The sequence below is a fragment of the Giraffa tippelskirchi genome, chromosome 13 (assembly GCF_054371585.1).
Source record: "Giraffa tippelskirchi isolate mGirTip1 chromosome 13, T2T-mGirTip1v1.2.pri, whole genome shotgun sequence".
NCBI lineage: Eukaryota > Metazoa > Chordata > Mammalia > Artiodactyla > Giraffidae > Giraffa > Giraffa tippelskirchi.
The window spans coordinates 27,435,224-27,456,940 of NC_137287.1; the positions used below are offsets into that span (position 1 = coordinate 27,435,224).

Genomic DNA, 21,717 nt, shown 5'->3' on the forward strand with positions numbered 1-21,717 from the left:
CCAGCCAGTGCTGATGAGTGACTTACACTGGTAGCAACTCTTAGGGAGCCAGGGGAGGAAATAAGACCAAGACAGTGGTGTTCAGATTGAAAGTCCAGTTTTAACAACACTTATTTTAAAAATGTCTTTTATTTTTAGTAAATTTAGACCTCAGTCCCTAAAGCTGTACTTGTATCTTTTCCACTTGGCTGATTTGTTCTATTATTCATTGAGTGAACATTTTCAGGCACCTTCTAGATTGTAAGCTCTGGACAGGAGGCACTGGATCAGACCTAATACTGAGTCTTCAGTGCTCAGCGCTCAGCAGACACTCAGCAAATCCCAGTGGAGCAAAAGGCTCTGGAGGGTGCAGAGCTGGGAAGACAGCCCATTTCTTTGAGTGGGGGGATATGTCTGGAAGGGAAAAAGACAGTCACCATTTATTGTATAGAACAAAGAAAACTGTCCTTACAGAGGAGAAAATGCCTTGAGATTACAGAGGGTGCAAGGAACTAGGAGTATGGCCATGATCAATAGCATGGGTAGTGGGAGCCACTGAAGTGTCAGAGAAGGGAGGGGAGAGGGGAGGTGTGGTGGTGGGAGGGCTTCAGGCAGGGGTGGTGTCTGAGCTGGAGCAAACGGAACTAGGGGAGGGGGGACACGGAACGTGGGCACCAGTCCTGGCTCTAAGCAGACACTGTCAGAGGAACTAGACAGCACAGATGTTTCAGATGTCGGTGAAATAGGGCTTAGTAATTAGTTTTATGTAGCAGGCAAGGTAAAAAGTAGAGGTCAGTTTAATTCTGAGTTTTTTGCCCCAGATGACTGAGGGAAAGGTTATATGGTTAAGCTGGAATAGAAAAGAAATAAAGCTTGTTGAGGAGGTACGGTAAGTTTTTAATCTTGGTGTTGAGCATCCGAGTTTTAGGGAGCAATTGAAATGTCTGGGAAGAGAGTTCAGGGGGTCTTCTATACCTGTGGAGTCTCCTTCAAGAACGAAGTCAGATCTGAAGATAATGGCAGTTGTTTGCCTAAAGATGATCTTGGAAGACCTGGGAACATCAGCTCAGAGGAGTGAGAGGAGAGCCAGAGAGAGGGCAGAACTGGGTGGAATTCCACTAGGGACAAAGCTGGCGGGAACCCAGAGGCCAGGATGCTATCGGGAGTGGGGACAGCCTGAGAAAGAGGTGTGAGGTTTGGAGTTGGGGAGGAGGCAGCCTCTGGTGACTTGGAAGCTGACGCCTAAGAGTCCTGTGGAGAAAATCCTGGAGGAAACGGGGTGGCAGACTGGATGGTGAAATAGCAGAGGCGGCTATCGAGAGACCAGCTGTTTCCATTTCAGAGAAGATGCAAGAGCTCCAGACTGAGAGAGCACAGAGGAGACTGGGCTTCTATGGAGCGGGGCAGTGTGGGGGGTGGGGACCGGGACTTGAGACTGACATATGCAAGGAGATCTGAGCATGTAGACAGGGCACTGGGAGGAGACAATTAGAGCAGATAACATTGAATAGGCACTTACTGTGTGCCATGCTCTCTGCATATATACCATGTGTAATCCCCATCAACTCCACGATGTAGGGATTGCCACCCCGTTTTACAGATGGGAAAACTGAGGTGTAGGTTGGTTGTATAACTTGACTAAGGTCTTACAGGTAGAATCAGGATTTGAGCTCACATTTATCTGCCTTCAGAGCCTGTGCCTTTGTGTTCCAGGTATGAAAGACACGAGTCAGAGTGGTGATTGGGGAGTCCAGTCTAGTGTAGATCAGAAGACTGAAGCATAGTGGACGTGAGGAGTAGCTGGAAAGGGGAATACCTCTGAGGGAGGGGAGCAGAGATGAGAGGTAATAGGGATTTGGAAGTGAAGGGGAAGCCAAGTTGACAAGGGTTATAGCAGATAGCTTTCCATCTCAGAAATTTAGGTGAGGCATTTACAGAGACTGGGGTCGGAGGGTACTTACCAAATGATACATATAATCACTGTAATGGGCAGTGGGCCCGGGATGACTGCAAGGAGTGCTGAGTGTTACTGATTTGATGGTGAATGAATTTATAGTAGAATTATCCCAGTTTTACTTTTCGAAGAGACAGGGATCCATTCTTGGTTACAGAGCTTTATCTAAACAGGTCAGGCATTTCTCTACAATTGAAGAAAAATATTCTCTTTAAGTCAGCATCTCTCTCTCTCTCTTTTTCCTTGTTTCTAGGTTTGGACACAGGTTGAATGTGTCAGATCTGTATAAACTAACAGACACGGTTGCAATCCGTGAACAAGGAAACGGCAGGCTGGTGTGTCTCTTACCCAGCAGTCAGGCCCGCCAGAGCCCCTTGGGGTCCTCCCAGTCTCACGACGGCTCTTCAACAAACTGCAGCCCAATTATATTTGAAGAGTTAGAATATCATGAGCCTGTCTGCAGGCAGCATTGTCCCAACAAGGATTTCAGGTATGCTACCCATTTCCTTTGAGAACCAATCGTTCGGTAAAAGGTCGTGGAGCATCTGTTAGAATTACCTTGGGAACGTCTTAGGCCACTGAGAAGTGTCAGCTCTCTGTTTCTGTTCTCTTTTCCGCAGTGAACATGAATTTGATCCAGACTCTTACAAGATTCCTTTTGTGATTCTCTCTCTGAAGACATTTGCACCCCAGGTCCATAGTCTTCTGCAGACACACGAGGGCACCGTGCCTTTATTAAGGTGACTGTCAAAGCCATTGTGATGCCTTCGTTCTCCTCTTTCTAGGAAGTCTACCCTCTGCCTGTGCCTCTCCCAGAGCACTCACTGTACCAGGCTTCAGCCTAGTATTTTTAGCTACCACTTGTAGTCAAAGTGTATCTAACATGGGATCCATTCACTTGATATTTCCACAAGAACATTTCCTGTTTGTGCTGAATTTTAGAAACATCAGCATGTGTGGGGCAGATTCTCCTCCACAGAGAAGAGATGGTTGGAAGTGCTGTGCACAAGTACTGTGAGAGGATGCACAGTCTCAAATAGTTGTGGATTGCAACATTTAAGGGAGAAAAGTATTCTTCACTAATCCGTTTAACCACATCATGGGCCACTTGGTAGGCTTAATAGAGGGGCCAGGATGGTAGCAAGTTGCTTTAAAGCCACTATGTTTAGAGGAGCTTGAACTTGGAACCCGGTTACCTTACTTTTAACCCTCCCCTGCTAGAAAATTGCCCGGAATTTTTGGTACCATCAGAATGCATCACAGAGAGATAGTGATCACCTCTGAGGGACTTTCATTTTAACTTTCAAAGCCAGACCATGGGCACCTTAATGGATGTGTTAAAAGCAGCAGTCTGTTTGCCAGGTGCTCTGTTTTTTCATTATTTTGATGAACTTTTTCTCCTGCCCCACTTCAGTTTTCCAGATTGTTATGCCGCAGAGTTTGGTGAACTGGAAATAGTGCAGGAAAACCGAGGCGGGGGTGTCCCCTTGGAACACCTCATCACCTGCGTGCCAGGTGTGAACATCGCCACCGCACAGAATGGCGTCAAAGTAGTTAAATGGATTCACAACAAGCCCCCGCCTCCAAACACGGGTAGGTTTCAGGTATTTGGTCCTTTCAAGCCACGGTCTACTGCAGTACAGGCTGCTGGCCTTCCTCTCAGATAGCAGCACTGTTTGCCCATCATAAAGCAGCGTGATTGTCTCCTTTGATCTTTTGAAAACTTCAGCGTGCTGACGGTTTGGCAGAATTAGACTTTTGAAAAGTACCAGCATAAATTATTTTTTAAAAAACTTTTTCTTAAACCCAGATTCCACAGTTACAAATCATCTCTAGTTATGTAATTTTGTAAAGCTTGTTTGGCTTGCCTTTTAAAAATCATTTCAGATCTTTGAAGGAACTATCTCTGAGTATTTGCTCCAGTAATTTATTCTGATCAATGTTGTTGACTTCAATCAATGCAAAAATAGATTTAAGTGTCAGGAACCAGAACCTTTGATCTGGGATATACATGAGATTCTGGGCTTCGGCGACCCCTGAGCTGCAGGTGTCTGATCCTGTTACCTGAGCATAGCACTGTACCTTGGCCCCCAAAACTTCCTCGTCTCCTCCCACCTTCCCCTGCCCCTTCCCTGTAGGAAGAAAGGTCAGGATGATGAGGGAGCTGTTTGTACCAGAGCCTCTCCCAGCCTTTCCCCTCAGGCGTAGACCCTCCAGGCCCCTGTGTTGTGCTGTTTCCTCCTTTCTCCTGTGTCATTAGCCCACTAGGCCCTTATAAAGGTTTCCATCTGATTATTTATACTTTTATAAATAAAATAATCAGTGTCTTAATTATACAAACATTCAAGATAAATTCAAAAACTGTTTCTTAGTTTTATCTCATGCTAGTTCTGCATCATTGCTTTCCATGGTTATCTGGGCAACATTTGCAGCCCCTCTCTGGATTAATTAGGCCCTTCTGGGCTACCTGCTTAACAACCATGTATAACTTTGTTTCTCTGGGAAAGTATATGTTAATGACAACATTACAAATGGTTCTTTGACATACAACCAGTTCATAAACTGGAAACTTCCTCTGTATCTACTCTTCCCTTTTTTTTTTTTTAACTGAAACTAATTTATTTGGAATCCCAATTTTTTTTTCCCCATACTTAATTTATTTTTAATTGAAGGAAAATTGCTTCACAGTGTTGTGTTGGCCTTTGCCATAGTATTCTTCCCTCTTAAGTTCTCACTGTGTTGAAGTATGCTTCACTTTGGCAAGTTGACTTCCAGAAGCAGTGGGAAAGCATTTGCCAGTCTGTAAACAAGTTGGGTTATCCTGTTGGTTATCTAGGACCTGAGTTCAGCAGCGGGGAAGTGACACAGCTATTTGGTCTTGTGCACTGTCATTATTGAGTTCACACAGGGAGTACAAGGTTAGTTATTTCTCTTTCTGCTGCTGCAGTCATGCTTTATGTCTTTTGCATGTTCCTGTTTTCTCCCCAAATATGTATTAGACCCTTGGCTTCTGCGTTCTAAAAGTCCTGTGGGTAACCCCCAGCTGATCCAGTTCAGCAGAGAAGTGATCGATCTATTGAAGAACCAACCATCCTGTGTCATACCGATTAGTAACTTCATCCCATCTTACCATCATCATTTTGCAAAGCAATGCCGGGTATCAGACTATGGCTATTCCAAGCTGATCGAATTGTTAGAAGCAGTGCCTCATGTGTTGCAGGTAAGGAATGCTGAGAGTTCATTTGTTTAACAGTGGAAATGTCCCTCCGTGGCTTTGAGTCTCTCTGCCAAAGAAACAGGGTAGCTGTTAACTTAATTCCTGAGAAGTCAGCTCAGAGCAGAGCATCCCGTAAAAACTGTCTTTATACACGTGTGTGTCTTCTCAGTTGTTCAGAAAGCTGTGAGTTTCCAACTGAAAGGAACTCTTAAGTGCACTGAGGAATACTTTCCTTCTCACCTCTATAGACTGCCCTCCTTCCTCCTAGCACAGTCCTCTCTCACTCTTCCATAGGAGCTGCTGTAACACGGGCTTACTTTTCTCATGAAGGAGTTCAAGACCAGTTACTGGAGTGGAGCCTGACAGTGCTTCCTAAGGAGTCTTTGCCTGTTAACCTACAGTGTGATAATAACTTCCCACTTGTAAACAGCCTGCAAAATTTGAGCTGTCATTTAGAGACAAAATCAGTTGCTCAGGTTGATAACATGCTCTTCATTTCTATATTCGTGACTGTTTAGGAAAGAGCATGCAAGGAAAGAAAAGGGATCCCAGGCACATGAGCAGTTGTTCATTCTGACACCTACACTTCGTTTATCTACCTGTGTTTCAAAGTGCAGATATCGTACATAGAAGGATTGTTCCCTGAGGGCGGTAACAGGAGAGAGAGCGCGAGCCATCAAAAAGAGAGGCTCTGCCAAGGTCTTAGGAGTGTAAATAACCCAAGCGTCTGGTTTGCAGATTCTTGGAATGGGCTCCAAACGTCTGCTGACCCTTACCCACAGGGCCCAGGTGAAGCGCTTTACTCAGGATCTACTCAAACTTCTCAAAGCCCAAGCCAGCAAACAAGTCATTGTGAGAGAATTCGCACAGGCTTATCATTGGTGAGTTGAGAAGAGAAAAAATTAAAAGCAAATATTTTAAGATACTTTTTCTTCCAAATTTAAGAATAATGATCTAAGTTTTTCATTCAGCATTCTTTGGAAAAAACTTAAAAAGTGATTTTGGCAAGTACTGCTTCTCATTCTTCACCCATCTCCATGATTAAAACCTAGGTGTTTCTCAAAGGACTGGGATATCACTGAATATGGTGTTTGTGAGTTGATTGATATCATATCAGAGATCCCAGACACCACCATCTGCTTGTCCCAACAAGATAGTGAAGCGGTGATTTGTATCCCCAGAAGAGGTACGTGCCTTACATTTGCTGGAAGGAGGTTGTCTGTCTCAGTGGTCACTGTGACAGGGAATCTCACAGTGATGCGCTCTCACCCCCTCCTCGTGGTTCCTGGGGATGCCGTGGAAAGTGCAGTGTGAACTCTGCACTGCCAGGCAGTGGACCCTAGCTTCTTCAGAGTAGGGGAAGGCACTTGTTGAGAAGAAAAGCAGGCTGTTTTTTCAGAATTCACTCTTAAAGGAAAAGGAGGGCATAACCAGCACTTTTTAAAAATGTCTCCTTTAGCCTGTCTGTGGCTGCTTCTGCTGTAATTACCCACATGAGTCAGGTACCTGGCTGTTGCTTGTCTGATTTTTCACTCTAAGATGTTTTCCTCTGCACACCTGAGAAGGAAAAAAGACACAAATGAATGTTTCATCTTTCACATTTTGTTAGTTCAGCTGAGTCTGAGATGGGAACTAAGAAAAATTAAATCTGTGTAGTCATGTTCTTCCACTCATGTTGATCTGTGAAACATTCTTAAACTGTGCTCTTGCACTGATGTCCATGAAGTCATAGTGTTCCAAAGCTAAAATGACTATGGTCAGTGTTTCTATAATCCTAATTTAAAATTTAATAGAAACATACATCTAAACGTTTCTCCCCTGTATTTTTGTTAAACTTCTGGTGCTTGTTGCTGCTAGCAGTTTTAACTGAAGAGCAGGTGAATAAACAAAGCACTTGAATATTCAGAAGTGTGATTTAATAAAATAATTTCTAGATTACTTTTTCAAGTACAGAGATATGTATGTGTGTCACGTTCATATATATGGAGTGGGTGTGGGGAGGCGGAGGGGCTAGAGAAATTATTTCTAGCTTGTGAGATGAAGCCACATAGGTGTGTCTGTGTGCGTGTGTGTATCATGACTTCCTGGTGTTCTGCCCTTGATCAAATTTGAAAACCATCTGGAAAGAGAGAAGAGAGTGTTTTAGGTTGTGTTTGGAAGGCAAAGATGGTATCGCTTATAGTCTAGTGCATAGGACTAACTACACCAATAATGTGAATACAAATGGGTCGAAGATAATTGTGGTTTATGGGTTTTTTGTTTTGTTCTGTTATTGAAGAACGTACTCAGGATGAAATAGAAAGGACAAAACAGTTCTCCAAAGATGTTGTGGATTTGCTGCGGCATCAACCCCATTTCCGGATGCCCTTTAATAAGTTTATCCCCTCTTACCATCACCACTTTGGCCGGCAGTGCAAACTTGCATACTATGGTTTTACCAAACTACTTGAACTTTTTGAAGCCATACCTGATATTTTACAAGTAAGTGAAGAAATTCTGTCTTTCAGAACAATATGGGGAGAAAAAAAAAAATTCAGGCCTTTTTGCCTTGGAAGTGGGAGTTACAAAATAGGGTGAAAATTTGCACAACTGAGCACACACGCTTGTTTTCACTGCGATGTGCAGCATGTGGGATCTTAGTTCCCCAGCCAGGGATCACACTCGCGTTCCCTGCATGGAAAGTGTGGTGTCTTAACCTCTGGACCACTGGGGAAGTCCCTGCTATTACCATTTTTGACCCGCACAGTGCTTAAAAAATTTTTGTGTATGTGATAAAATACACATTACTTGTCTGCCTGTTTTTAAGTGTACAGTTCAGCAGTGTTAGATATCCTCATGTTGTGCAACCAATTTCCAGAACTTTCTAACCTTGCAAAACTGAAACTGGACAGAAGTGCTTCTTGGTTCTTGATTGTATATATTTTCATGCCAGTTTATCCTGTGACCATGCTCCCTTTCCTCCTCCTGTGTTTTCCAAGGTATTGGAATGTGGAGAAGAAAAGATCCTCACTTTGACAGAGGTCGAACGGTTCAAAGCTCTAGCTGCTCAGTTCGTTAAACTCCTTCGGTCCCAAAAAGATAACTGCCTTATGATGACAGATCTGCTTAAGGAATACGCTAAGACTTTTGGTTACACATTTCGTCTCCAGGACTATGATGTCAGTTCAGTTTCAGCTTTAACACAGAAACTCTGCCATGTTGTAAAGGTAATGGGATTATTTTCTTTCACAGAGTGCGATTTGTGGTGGTATAATCCTCGTTGGGATGTTTGCATGTGATTTAGTGTTTCTATATTTACACCTTGTACCGCTTACTACTGTTGCAACATGTTCTGTGTTGTTAATACCTCATTGGGTCATAAGAGATGACTTGGGTTTGGCAGGTTAGATTTTTGGGATTGCCTTTGTGGGTCTATTAGCAGCCTCCCCAAAGTAACATCTGTGAACCGACACAGTCGCCCGTTTATCCCAGGGTGTTTATTCTCAAGTGTCTCAGTCCTGCTGACCTGAAGTTGGATCCTTCTACACAGATCTTTGTCTACGAAGTTTTGGGGAGACTGAAATCACAGCTCTCTTCTCATTTCCAGGTTCTTTTTAAGATCCATCTCCCTGACTGGCTTTTTTTTTTTTTTTTTTTTTTAATTTTTATTGGAGTATAGTTTTGCTTTCCAATGTGTGTTACTTTCTGCTCTATAGCACTTCCTTCTGAACTTACGGAGTAGATTTAGGAGCACTCTGGGGCTCAGAGTTGCCTTGGGTGCTGGTGAGGCTGAACTGGAGAGGGTGGCTGCCTCTTCCTCCCCGGCCTGCACTGCATCAACCCTCCAGCCCTGGGCAGAGCGGCCGGACGGTTTGCAGGCTGCCCCTATCACAGAACCAAGAAAACTGACTGCAAGGAGGAAGAAATGGAAGGAAAACGTGCGGAGTGGCGGCTGCCCCAGTCACAGCTCTGGGAGGAGTCTGTTTCTGTGCCGGGCAGTTAGAGGAGAAAGACCCTTCACGGGAGGCAGGGAGGCAGCAGCCGAGAACAGAAGGGACTCCCGAGGGGGGAATGGCCAAGGAGGAGGGACGGCTGGCAGCACCTCCCCGTGCTCCTGAGAGACTCCCGTGAGGCAGGACTCCCGCGAGCTTGGGGCCAGCCTGAGTGCAGGCAGGTAGATGTGCTGCCGGCCGGGGCAGGAGCAGCGTCAGGGTGACATGAGACGGAAGCCATGCGGAGTGGGCTGAGAAATGAGGAGGCATGAAATCGGCAGCAGGTAACTGACAGCTTTGTGGCCTGTTTGCCTGTGATGGAGAAGAGCGAGAGACCACGGTGCTGAGCGAGCCAGTGAGAATTCAGGGGCCGGCCTTCTTTCCAGTCGGGGAGGCTTGGCAAATTTGAGAGATGCCATGGAGGAGCTGCCTGAGAGAGACCGACTTAGGAGAGAAGGGGTGACGGGGTGAGGGTCCTGAGGAGGCCAAATTGTGGGCGTTGGCGTTCCACGGAGGGAGGCACAGCTCTGAGGTTACTATTTTGATGGAAGGGAAGAGGGGTGGGGCAGCTGTGGATGTGGGCGAGTTTGGTGTATGTCACCAGGCCAAGGAGGGAGTCCCCTTCTGAGAGCTGTTCTCCGTTATGTTCAAGGTGGGCACAGCTGCTTAGAGAGGGAGAAAGAGATGGTTCAAGGTGGGATTTTGCCAGAGGGGTGCAATGAAAAGGCCTAGGGACAGAGGAGTGTGGAGTATTGACAAGAATGTTAATGAGCTAATGGCCCATCAGTGCCAAGATGGATTAAAGAGCAAAGTGAAGAAAGGTGAGGGCTCCTGAACCAGGACAAAATAGGAGTCTGTGCTGGCAGAGTTGAAGAAGTGTAAGAGTTCAGCATTCACGTCGCCGCCTTGTCTCCCACCCTGGTGTCAGCTCCAGCCTCCCCGCCCTTGGATGCAGGATGCGTGTGCGTGCGTGCGTGCGTGTGTGCGTGCGTGCGTGTGTGTGTGTGTGTGTGTGTGTGGTGGGCGGGGGCGGTTGAATGAGTGATTCCGGAAGTGGGCAGTGATAAGGTCTGCACTGTGGCCTGGATTGGGGTCTGGAGTGGAGCAGAGTAGAAGAGTATGTCTTTGGAGATGAGAACATGGAGAAACTGAAAGCCCTGGTGTGAGACAGGCCCCCAAGTGTTCGTCTGCTCAGGACGATGGCAGTGGTGGTCTTCAGTGGACCGAAGACCCTAAGCCATGACCACCAACCATGATGAAGGAGGGCCAGCGGCTGGGGCGTGGGGGTGTGAGCGGTGAAGCCGGGAAAGACGGCAGCAGCTCCAGCACCGCCCGGGGTTGTGCTCTGTGGTCTCCTGGGGCTCCTGGGAAATGCCGAGGCCTCTGTGATTCTTAGAGAATGAGGCCAGGTATGTTTTGAGCCTTGGCATTTTTGATAAACTCACTAGGTGATTCCAGGGTGTAGCCTAGGTCAAGAATCCTTAATAATGATCTGGGCAGATAATCTAAGAAGATGACTCAAGAGTCCCCTGGACTTGGATCTGATGATTGATTAAACCCCAGGTCTGCGGAGGCAATCTGCAGTTCTGAATCTGCATCCATAACCACAATGAGTGGAGTCTGGGTCCACCCACCAGCCTCTTGTCCCATCTCTGGGTGAGCGTTGGCATCAAAGACGCACTGGTATTGGACTGGCATGTCAAGTGCTGCCCCCATGTTCTGCGTCTGAGGGACCAGTGCCCCTGATCTTGACCGTGGTGCTGGCTGGAAATCAGCTACAGGGGAAAACAGCCAGAATGGTGGGCAGTGGTTCAGCTGCCCATGCCTGAGCAGTGTGTGTCCTGGAGCTCCGCCTGTTTTCACTCCAGGCATGACTCACATCACAGACTCGCCCCCTGACCAAGGCTTGCAGGTCTCAGTCACCAAATGCCTATTTCTTCACCTGCTGTTTGGTCCCCAAATGATAACCTGTGTCTCTTTCACAAGGTCTCCTTTTCTGTGCAGTGAATCAGTTAAACCCTTTATCTCCTTGAGAAGCTGAAAAAAAATTGCGAAGTAGACATATAGTCAGACATGAAAACACCAGCTGTTTTTTCATTACTGATGGACTAGAGGAATGCTGCTTGCCTTTGGACAGAGAAGGCCTACTGTCACCTCCTGTGTCCAGTCCCTGGGACACACCGTTGGGGCGAGTCGAGTGCAGAGCAGCTCTGTGGAGGGTTCCCTGCAGTCTCACCACCCCCTGCTCCCTGAGAACACCAACCCTTAATCCATAAGTTTGTGCCAGTGGATGTCAGCGGGCTGGTCTCATCTTTTCTTGGAGGAGTGGTGGTGTCCATGGGTGTTTCTGGTTTATGGACTGGCAGGGCAGGAGAGAACAAGTTCTGCTGCAGTTGGTCCATAGTGCTGGTCTGGGGTCCCCAAGAACTTGGAGCAAACCCATTCACTGTACTTCAGTTTTGCAGACAAATGGATCATGCTCTGATGGTCTCATCTGCCAGTCTGAAACTAGATGAACAGGGTGTGACTCAGGCCATCTCTTGAGTCCTGAAGAGTGTGCATTCTTGTTTCCCCCAGGTTGCTGATATGGAATCTGGCAAACAGATTCAGCTGATCAACCGCAAGTCTCTGCGTGCTCTCACTGCCCAGCTGCTGGTGTTGTTGATGTCTTGGGAGGGAACCACCCATCTTTCTGTCGATGAGCTCAAGAGACACTATGAAAGCACCCACAGCACTCCTCTCAACCCCTGTGAATATGGGTTCATGACCTTGACCGAACTTCTGAAGAGTCTGCCTTACTTAGTTGAGGTATGAATGGTAATGATTCTGGAACTACTGTAATGAAAATCATAATGAAAATCACTCTATCAGGTATTTCTTGATCACGGAACGGTCCAGATTAGACTGATAGGTCATTTTATAGATGAGCAGAGGCCTTGGCAGGTGCAGGCACCCTGCCCAAGCAAGTGACAAGCCGGGACGAGAGCCCCAGCCTCTGGATCCTTGGACTGAGGTGCCTTCTTCCTGTGCTGGGGGGGATGCTGCTGCTGTCACTTCTTTCTGAATTAGATGGCTTATATGATGGCTTCAAGTCACTTACCAGTCAGATGCAGGTCAGAAAGGAAGGTTGACTGGATGGTCACCAGATGGTCACTTATTTCTTAGGAGAAATAAGTAAGATCCCAGTAAAAAGATCAAATTGACTCCAGATTTTTAAGTAGTTAAAACTTAGACCAATTAACACGACTTTTCGAGACTGACGATCACTGAAATTTTACTTCTGACAAAAGGCACCAGGGGGACTTCCCCGGCAGTCCAGTGGTTAGGACTCTGAGCTTCCCCTGCAGGGGGCGTGGTCAGGAAAAGGATGATCCTTGCATGCCATGTGGTGTGGCAAAAAAAACCCAAAAAACCAAAAACCCCAAAGGCACCAGGAGTAGATGGGTTAAGAACTGAGCTTCAGCTCACCTAAAGAACAAATAACTCCAACTTTTAAAAAACCTAGGTCACCTGGGGAAAAAAAAACACCACTTCTTTTATGAACCTAAAGTAACTTTAATACTAGAAACCTAATATAGTCCCCCCCCAAAGAAATTGATTCTAACTAGGATATTAACTAAATCAGCAATGTAAGAAAACGATTGTTACCATATAACCATGTGATTGATAATTAAATAATTTAAAAGCTCTCTCCTTGGGCAAACATTAATCAAGCTCCCTTGACCACCTTTTAGACCATACCTTGTCCTTGGTATTTCTCCTTGGTGGGCCCGCTAGCCCAGTTTGGAGAGAACTTCCTGCCATTGTCATTTGATCATCCTAGCCTGCCTTCTGCAAGGTTTCTGTTAGGTCAGTTTAACAAGAATTCCGCCTGCTCCGGGTGTCCCTCTCCCCAGCCCCCATGGCTATAAATCCACATTCTTCCCTGTGAATTTCCTATCTGGAAGGGACACCTGGGGCTTCCCAGGTGGTGCTCGTGGTGAAGAATCAGCCTGCTAGTTCAGGAAAGGCAAGAGAGGTGGGTTCAATTCCTGGGTCAGGAAGAGCCCCTAGAGTAGGAAATGGGAACCCGCTCTTGCCTGCAGAATTCCATGGACAGAGGAGCCTGGCGGGCTACGTAGTCCAAGGGGTCACAAAAGAGTTGGACACGACTGAGCACAGACATCAAAACAAGTATGAACTAGTATACGAACACTAGTTGTACGACATTCCAGGACAAAAGGCTTTCCATGGCCAGCTAAGATCCCTTCTCTCAGATATCCTCAGGGAGGACAGGTTAAAGACTGAAAATCTTATGTAGAGAGATTTATTTACTTTCTTGAGGACAGAAGAGTTTGGTGCTTTTGTTGTTTAAAGGGCACTGAAGTTGTTGCCCCACATCCCGGTGTCCCTGGGGAGATGAGAGTGGGTGGCCTCAGTCCCCACTGTCTGCTGCCGCTCTGCTCTCCTGCGGGTCAGCTCTCCCTCTTCACTGCCTCCTTTCATTGAGTTTACCAGTTTTCCTTGCTTTCTGACACACCATTTCTTCAGACCTCTGCTGCTGGACACCTGCAGACAGAACTAGAGTTTGCTCAAGGATGTAGTCCTCTCTTGAAGGAAATCCTTGAATTAGGCTCCCCTCCTCCCTGGCTTGTGACCCATTTTCAAGTTTGACTTGGCATCTCTCTTCACTCTCAGAGACCCTCTGTCCCAGGAGGCAGGACCTGTCACTCTGGAAGTTTCTAATCCTGCTGTTTTCTCCTGGACCAGGTTTTTACTAATGACAAGACAGAGGAGTGTGTGAAGCTCACAAGTCTGTATTTGTTTGCCAAGAACGTTCGGTCTTTGCTTCATACTTACCACTACCAGCAGCTTTTCCTTCATGAATTTTCCATGGCCTATACCAAGTATGTCGGAGAAACACTGCAGCCCAAGACATATGGCTTCAGTAGTGTGGAGGAGCTGTTGGGAGCCATCCCACAGGTAGGCGTTTTCTGAGTTTCTTGAAGCGTGTCCTCTCTTGGACAGAATGAAAAGGCAGGCATTTTGAACCAGTCCTTTCAAAACATACATACTGTTGGCCAAAAAAAAAAAAAAAAATGTTTTTAGTGTTTCTTCATTCTGCAAACCTTTGTTAAATTCATCGGAGGAGGACCAGGCCTAGGCCCACCCCCAGGCTCGGGGATCCCAGAGCAGAGTCCTCACGATATGCAGAAGCTTGATTAACCACGTGATGAAGAGGGGAGGGGGGCGGACATTGTGAGCAGGCGCAGAGCAGTGAGAAGTGGTGGGGAGCAGTGGGTGCCTCACTGCAGAGTAAGAGCTCAGTTATGGAGGTGGGTCTCCGTGGGGAGAGGGGAGGAGCCTGGGGTTGCTGTCCATGGAGGAGTGGAGAGAACCAGAAGGGGACAAGGAGCCCGACATTTGAAGTGGGACAGGACACGAGGCCAGGCCAGCTGGCGAGCCGAGGTGAGGGACTTGGTGACAGAAGCATATGAGGGGGCGCGTTGGGAACCCAGGCCACTGCTGCCCCTTTCCTGGCAGAGGCGGGGGCAGCATAATTAGGTAGGGGGTCTTCGTTTTAGGATTAGTGAGCTTTAGCTTGAGGGGCATGGGGGAGCCATTCATTCTTTTTAAGGTGAACTTAGTATCTAGAAAAGCTGGTAAGAGCTCCCACATGAGAGAACCAACTTCATTTATATACCAGAGCTGGTATTTGGGAGGTGATGTCTTTAAGAGCCATAGTAGTAAAACTGAATCTCATGATTTCTAAGACTACACAGCTTTTTATAAGGGACGTGTGTCTCCATCCTCTGTTGCTTTAAAACAAAGTGCTGAAAAATTTTTTTGTGGCATTAATTGACTTTTTAAATCCTAGTATGTTTAAGTATGTTACCGAACATATAATTTTAGGGTTTATTTTCCCTCCTTTACCACCTCATAACCAGTAGTATGTCTTGTGTGCAGGTGGTCTGGATAAAAGGACATGGTCATAAGAGAATTGTAGTGTTAAAAAATGACATGAAAAGTAAGTATGCCCCATCCCTGCCCCCTTCACAAGCCCCGGGTCCCTCACCGGCTCCCCCTCTGACGGGTGTTTTCTGTCCTCCAGGTCGTGTGAGTTCCCTCGGTCTTCCCCCTGCCAGTCACGAGACCCAGCCCGCAGCTCCTGAGCGCATCCTGGAGGTGCCCGAGTCTCCCCCGGCCTCGGAACTCAGACTTGGAGTGGGTGGCAACGGTGAGAGAGGGAAAACCAAAGCTGGTGACGTTTCGGGGACACGGCTTGGGGTGGAGTCAAGAGTGGGTCAGGGGAAAGGACGACAGCAGGGTCATCTTCATTCTTCAAAGGGAAGCATTGGTACATTTTCCAGAGGAGTCTGGTGTTTGGTTAATAACAGAGAAAAAAACTGGCCTGCATTTGATGGTTGACCAGTTAAGGTTCTTGAAGGCTGTCGGTAGCCCCTGTCACGAAAGTATGACAGCCCTGTTCAGATGTTAAAAGAGATTCTGACATTTGTTAAAATACTTGAAGACAGTTGCAGTGGGATCAACTCTGCTGCCCTTGGAGAGGGAGATGAGCTTAGCTCTGCCAGCAAGGACAAGTGAGGCTTACGGTCACAGAGCAGAGCCAGGGCGTCGGTGACTGGGAAGCTCCCAAGAGAAAATGTCTGGCTCGGGGAATTCCGGCTGACCCGAGAGGGTTCTTAGACCTCAAAGGTTGAGGGTGGGGTGGGATGAGGAGCTTGATGAGATATCAAGGGTGAGGGGATTCCTCTAAACTGACTTCCCAAGATTCTTGCCAAGCGTGGACAGGGCAAGGACACAGTAAGCAGGCTAAGGTCATCGGCTGGCGGAGAAGGGGGCTGAGGTGCCTGACCCCTGACTGAAGTTCTGAAGTTGCGTCAGGGAGTCTTGGCTGTAGGACTTCCCTGGGAAAGAGTTGACAGTAATGCACTAGTGTTACTGAAGAGTGTCATCGAGGCACCCCGGCTTTATGTGGTGCTTTCTGTGTATGAGGTGTAGGGATCAGCTCCCTTGACTTGTGCGCCCATTGCCATTTTATCTTAGGGCTCTGCAAGTCGTTTTAAAGTGACCAGCGCTGCTGCGCTCCGTGCTTATCGGGTGATCGGCTCTAGCGTTTTACAGTTCTCCAAGGCACCTGAGTGTAGTGCTTCCTCTCAGGCTGTCGGCACAGCCTTCAGCAGTCACCTCCATCCTAACCAAGAACTGAAGTTCCAGAAGTCGTAGCTTACTTGAGAGCACACAGCAAGGCAGCGACAGAACTGGGACCCAAGTCCTCTAATTCTGAACGTTTGTTCCTTTCAAGTACTTGCTATGGGTTTTTTAATTGTCCTTTGCTGTTCATATGAACACAAATCGGGCGATCCTGGCTGCGGCATTTCGCTTACCAAAGAGAGGACTCAGACCTTTCTGTGAATGGGTTTTTTTGGTAAAACCTGCGTTCTTGAGTACTTCCTGACCTCAGGGAGTCAGGGAGAAGGCGAGCCTCGGGCATGGACTGCGGCTCCTGAGCAGCCCCCCTCCCGCCCCCCGCCTGCTTTCCCCCAGGGCCCCATCCTGCGGAGCAGGAGCTCCTGCGCCTGACCAACGACTCCCCGGTGGACCTTCTGTGCGCACCAGTCCCCTCCTGCCTGCCGTCCCCACAGCTGAGGCCGGATCCCGTCGTCCTCCAGGCTGCCGATCTCATCTGGTTTGAGGAGCACCCTCAGGAGCCTTCTGGTAGGAGACACTGCGTCACTGGGGGAGCGGGTTCTCTGTGGCTTTAGTCAAACAGTAAACACTTCATGCCAAGATTTAACTGTTTGATGGAAGTAGGGAGTGACTACCTTTTCGGGCACAAAAATACCTGTGAGGATTACTCCAGACCCTTTTCCTGTCAGCTTTCCTGCAGGGCTGGGCTCACAGCCTGAGGTGCTGGCGAAGCAGCAGGCCAGGGCACGACAGTGGTCTTGAGGGCCCTGCAGCCGGGCTGGGGGCGGGGAGCCCACGGAGCCGCACGTGGGGGCCTCCTGGGCTGTGCTCCCCACTTTGTAAAGCACAGCAGCTCCAGGGGCAACCCCTGCCCATCAGCAGACATGAGCTGAAGGTCTCAGAGGGTCCTGGGGCTCCAGGGGGCTGTGAGTAGGGGAGGGAGGGGGCATCTGCGTCTTGAACCCCAGCTTGTGCAGCAGCCAGGGGTGGCCCGGGCCCCAGGCTGGCCGGGAAGGGGCAGAGCCAGGACTGGAGCCCTGGCGTCTCGTCTTCGTGCTGTATCGCCGGCCCCCGAGAGGCCGGCCCGCCTGCCCTGTTGAGGAGGGCCTTTCCCCATTGTCCCCTCTGTCATGATGGGTCCTTCCCTGCTCTGCTGACGCTGCTGTCCAGGAGACGACCCTGCTGCTGACCACAGGCCTCAGTCTTCTTACCAGCCTCTGGCCCTGTCACCCAGAGAAAGAACCTGAAAGAGGCTGTTTGTCTGCAAGATGGATAGGGAGACGTGAACCTCCCTGGCTGCTGGGTGGACCTGGGCTGTGGCGACAGCAGGGGTGGTGTCCCTACAAGCATAGACTTGACAGGAAATTGATGGTAGTTCTTCCATGGGTGTACCTTGCTGTGTTTAGTGTACTGAGTTCTGCCATCCCCGTGTGATGGGGAGAGAAATAATCTTGAGTGGTGTTGGCAGATCTCTCCATCATTTTTCCCCGAGAGTGTCAGCCTGAGAGCTGAGCTGAGGCTCTGCGTCCCTGCCGTCACTCTGGGCCTCTGTGAGCCTTCAGTGTGGGAGCCCCTTGCACATGCAGTAGGAGCCCGAGGTGCAGGGCACGTCTCTTCCGAGTGGCACGGCTCTGTCCACACAGTGGGCTACTCATCAGTACCTGTGGCTCAGCCAGAGAAAGACAGTCTGTGGGCGCTGCAGGAAAAGTGGGCTGCTTCTCTTCCTGGAATTTAAAAAATACATACTTGTGTATTTATTTGGCTGTGTCGGGTCTTAGTCACGGCACGCGGGATCTTTGCTGCATCGTGCGGGATCCTTCATCGTGGCACCTGGACTCTAGTTGTGGTGCATGGGCTCAGGAGCTCCATGGCACGTGAGATCCCAGTTCCCTGACCAGGGATCAAACCTGCGTCCCCTGCAGTGCCAGGTGAATTCTCAACCACTGGACCCCCAGGGAAGTCCCTCTTCCTGGATTTCTGAGGGTACTTCTGACTCTGTGTGGTTCTCCCCTTACCTCTGCCTGCCCGTGCGCCTCCCTCCCCCACCTTAGATCCCTTGGGAGCAGGCGAATGTACCAGGGCCCTTCTGGTCTGAAAGTCTGTAGGTCACATTTGGCTTTCCGGGTCCTTCACTACCTGGCAGAGAATGAATGGGCAGAGAAAGCAGAAAAAAATGTTTTTAAACCACGGACAGCCCATTGATTTGTATCCCAAAATGACGGTCTCTGAAGTTTTGTAATTCAAGGAAGAGCAGAGACAGTTTTTAAATACTTATGTGATACCTGGTATTCGCCAGAGCTAACGTGTAAATTAGAGCATGTGTGTGACGATCGGAGATTAATCTTTTGAGAAATGAGAGGAACTGAAAACTAGCACTGCTGGGAGGTCCTACAACTGAATGTGTTTTACTTTCCTGTGTTTACAGAAATTATGATATTGAACCAAGAAGAGAAAAGTGAAATTCCAGTACCAATAAAGAACAAAAACCTGCCCCCTGATCCCAGCTCATCGGGCGTCTCGGCAGCTGTCCCAGCGCCTCCCAGCCCCTCCTCAGAAACCCCCGAGTCGCTGCTCAGCAAGGACCCCATGGAAAGCCCAGCCAAAAAGCAACCCAAAAATAGAGTAAAATTGGCAGCCAACTTTTCCTTTGCACCTATAACCAAGCTTTGAGTCTCGTTTTGAACATAGAATTAGGATGGGAAAACACTGTCTGATTCTGCACACAAAAGCAGGTTCAAAAAACACAACCTTTTCTGTTTTCCCCCCAGAAGCCACTTACTTCATTTTTAGACATGTTCCGTACGTTTTGTTTCTTTTACGTTGAACGCAGCTTTAAGCTGAAGTTTTTCTTTCTTTTCTTTTTCTCCCCCACTTGTTTGGGAAAAAAAAAATGTCCTCGCATTTGTTAAAGAATCCTTAATATATTTTAACAAATTTTTCTTAATTATGAAGTATAATGAATGGTGTTTCGTAAGAAGACAGCCGGGAGAACTCAGCTCAAAGGAAGTGGTCTTACTTCCATCAAGCCACACCAGTGGTAAAATCTTACATGTAGCATACCGTAGTCTCTCAGCCTGTTTACTGATGTGTTCAGACAGTATTAATCAAATGCATGAGATGGTGATGAAGCAAAAGTCTGTTTGGTGATCCTGCGCGATCACACACTGAAGAAGGGTGGGCGAGGCAGGAGGAGTGTATGTCCTGGTTGGATGCGAAGGCTCCTGGCTTCCATGTGACTTGTAAGCGTGCCTTGTTTTTTTATTTAACTATGTCTGTAGTTGACAAATGTGGCTTCATCTCAAATTTTTAAAAATGTTTCCACTTTGGGGTTCCATTGAGCTTTCTAGAAAGTCAAGGATGTTTTTTAAGCTTCCCTTTTATGTTAAGTTCCAGTTTGACATAGATTAGGTTAAGGAAAAGAAGATGGTCTTGGTGTCATGAATTTAAAGTCAGCATTTGAATTCCAACACACATTATTGTGTGTCGAGCGGCAGCGTTGGGAAGAGAATCTGATTTTCTAGAATATGCATCAAATGCATAAATTACAAATCAGAGGCGAGGAGGGAGGTGCTTTTGACAGGAATGGTATCGATGCTCTTTCCACTAGGAAGAGGCAGAAATTCTATCTATACATAGGAAGGCCAAGGTTGATCAACTTAACCTTGTATTCGTAATTTTAAAGCTGGTTTTGATAGCTGGGAAGCTTTGTGTGCGCATGTCTATGTGTTTGTGTTTATTAACTCAGTGTCTTTTAATAGCGTCTGCTTTTACTGTTACTTCTCACTGTTGGAAGCATGTTTGGGTTTTTGTGTGTGTGGTATCTGATGTTGGCATTTATGGAAAGCCAGCCTTTGAGGGAGCACTGCCCTATGGAGTGACCTTCGCCTTGAGGTGGCTGAGGCATCCGGTGATTGGCGGCCTCTTACGCCTCCTGGAGAAACCTGACATTTACAATGGGTTGTATTTGTTGGGCAAAAAGGCGGATTCATTCACAGAGCAGAAAAAAACCTGTTGGCATAAGGTCTTCCACTAGTTAGATGGTTTCTTTGGGGGAAATGATTCTATTTTGTAGCTTCTAGAAAGCCAGAAAATGGGCTCTGATTTCATAGCCAGCATTTTGATAAAATGCCACAAAATAAGGGCTATTGAGAGATTTTTTACAAGTAAGATTTTTTGTTCCCCAAATCTTTTCAATGAAGCCAACGATTCCCAGTTCTCAGCCCACAGCCCCGACCAAGATGGAGCGGCCCTGGGAAAGCCTTGTAGGCATCGTGGCACTCAGTCTTCCCGAAGGCATGTCCTCTACAGACATAGTGTGACAGTCAGTAAAATGCAGAGGTGCACTTTTTTTTAGAAAGCTTTTAAACATTATGATAAAGATAGTGTTGAGAACATCAGTGGCCTTATTCTAAGATTTCGTAAGGCTGAATTTGCACACGTGGACTTTAGTTTTGCTTGAAGGTAGAGAAAGTGGACTTTAAAAATGCCCGAGGCACCATTACAAGTCACTTGGAACAGCCTCAAAGAGCAGCTTCTTTGGGCACCAAAGAAGAGACTGGAGTTGTGCGCTGTCATGGGGGTGTGGTTGAACCATTCACTGGCATCGCCAGGAGCCTGGGACGCGTGCATGACTCGTAACAGTCGCCGTTTGAAGATGTGCAAAGCTCATGGTGTCCGTAATGTACTCCACAATGGCCAGTCCAGTTGCTATCTATTTTTTTATCTAGAGGCTTAATTGATGTGACAAAATGATGTATGAGAATTAAGACAATGAAATGCTTTATTTCTGGATGGAAAGAATATATCAGATTTATCTGTTTAAAAAAAAAAAGACAAGTTATCACCAAAACCCCCTTTCCCATCTTGCACTGTTTGTTTTGAATTGATTTTGGGGGAAGAGATGTTTTTCTCGTCTACTTTGTTTGAACACTTCTTTTGTGGTTCAAGTGCTGTTTTGTGTGTTGGGACCAAACAGTTGTCAATAAACTTTAAAAGCAAGCATCACACTTGAGTTCCCCAAGTGAGTGTTTTGTTCGATTGGCGGGGGCGGATTTTACCCCAGTTCTGTCAGCTTCTCATCCCTTCCGGGAATCTGTGAGGTGGGAATTAGATGGGTCTGGCATCGTGGAGCCCCTTTGAATTTGGCATCTGGCCCCAACAGGTGACTGGACTGCTGGCAGTTCATGGTCAGGACCCTCCAGGGTTTCCAGCCTCACTCCAGCTTATAATCACGTGAGGAAAATACAATAACCACAAGATACCCTCTGGTTATAAAACTTGGGAACTCTCTCCTTGGGAAAGAAATCCATTTTGCAGACTACCTTGGTTTTGGTCACTGCCAGGCTTGCTTTTTGAATAAGCCTATTTAGACAAGATTTCTTTCACCATTGTGAAGCCCTTTTCCT

The 21,717-nt window shown here is 47.4% G+C and overlaps 1 protein-coding gene and 1 long non-coding RNA gene across 11 annotated transcripts in view; one reads left to right on the forward strand and one right to left on the reverse strand.

Annotated features, from left to right (window-relative positions):
* MARF1 (meiosis regulator and mRNA stability factor 1) overlaps positions 1 to 21,318 on the forward strand; it is a 39,369-nt gene extending 18,051 nt beyond the window's left edge. For all 10 annotated transcript variants that reach the window (XM_081556305.1, XM_081556295.1, XM_081556296.1 and 7 more), the window contains exons 14-27: positions 2,187 to 2,423; positions 2,554 to 2,673; positions 3,348 to 3,526; positions 4,933 to 5,153; positions 5,889 to 6,031; positions 6,203 to 6,336; positions 7,429 to 7,631; positions 8,129 to 8,356; positions 11,699 to 11,929; positions 13,871 to 14,083; positions 15,068 to 15,128; positions 15,213 to 15,338; positions 16,670 to 16,840; positions 18,738 to 21,318. In XM_081556305.1, the coding sequence (XP_081412431.1) occupies positions 2,187 to 2,423; positions 2,554 to 2,673; positions 3,348 to 3,526; positions 4,933 to 5,153; positions 5,889 to 6,031; positions 6,203 to 6,336; positions 7,429 to 7,631; positions 8,129 to 8,356; positions 11,699 to 11,929; positions 13,871 to 14,083; positions 15,068 to 15,128; positions 15,213 to 15,338; positions 16,670 to 16,840; positions 18,738 to 18,982 (2,512 nt within the window). In that variant the 3' untranslated portion in view covers positions 18,983 to 21,318. The remainder of the gene's footprint in view (positions 1 to 2,186; positions 2,424 to 2,553; positions 2,674 to 3,347; positions 3,527 to 4,932; positions 5,154 to 5,888; positions 6,032 to 6,202; positions 6,337 to 7,428; positions 7,632 to 8,128; positions 8,357 to 11,698; positions 11,930 to 13,870; positions 14,084 to 15,067; positions 15,129 to 15,212; positions 15,339 to 16,669; positions 16,841 to 18,737) is intronic.
* On the reverse strand, positions 114 to 12,956 carry LOC145532054 (uncharacterized). The gene is made up of 4 exons (XR_014072941.1): positions 12,863 to 12,956; positions 6,657 to 6,707; positions 1,941 to 2,119; positions 114 to 393 (listed from the first exon to the last, which is right to left on the reverse strand). It is a non-coding gene; the product is annotated as an uncharacterized LOC145532054 (long non-coding RNA).
* Positions 21,319 to 21,717: the final 399 nt, after the last annotated feature.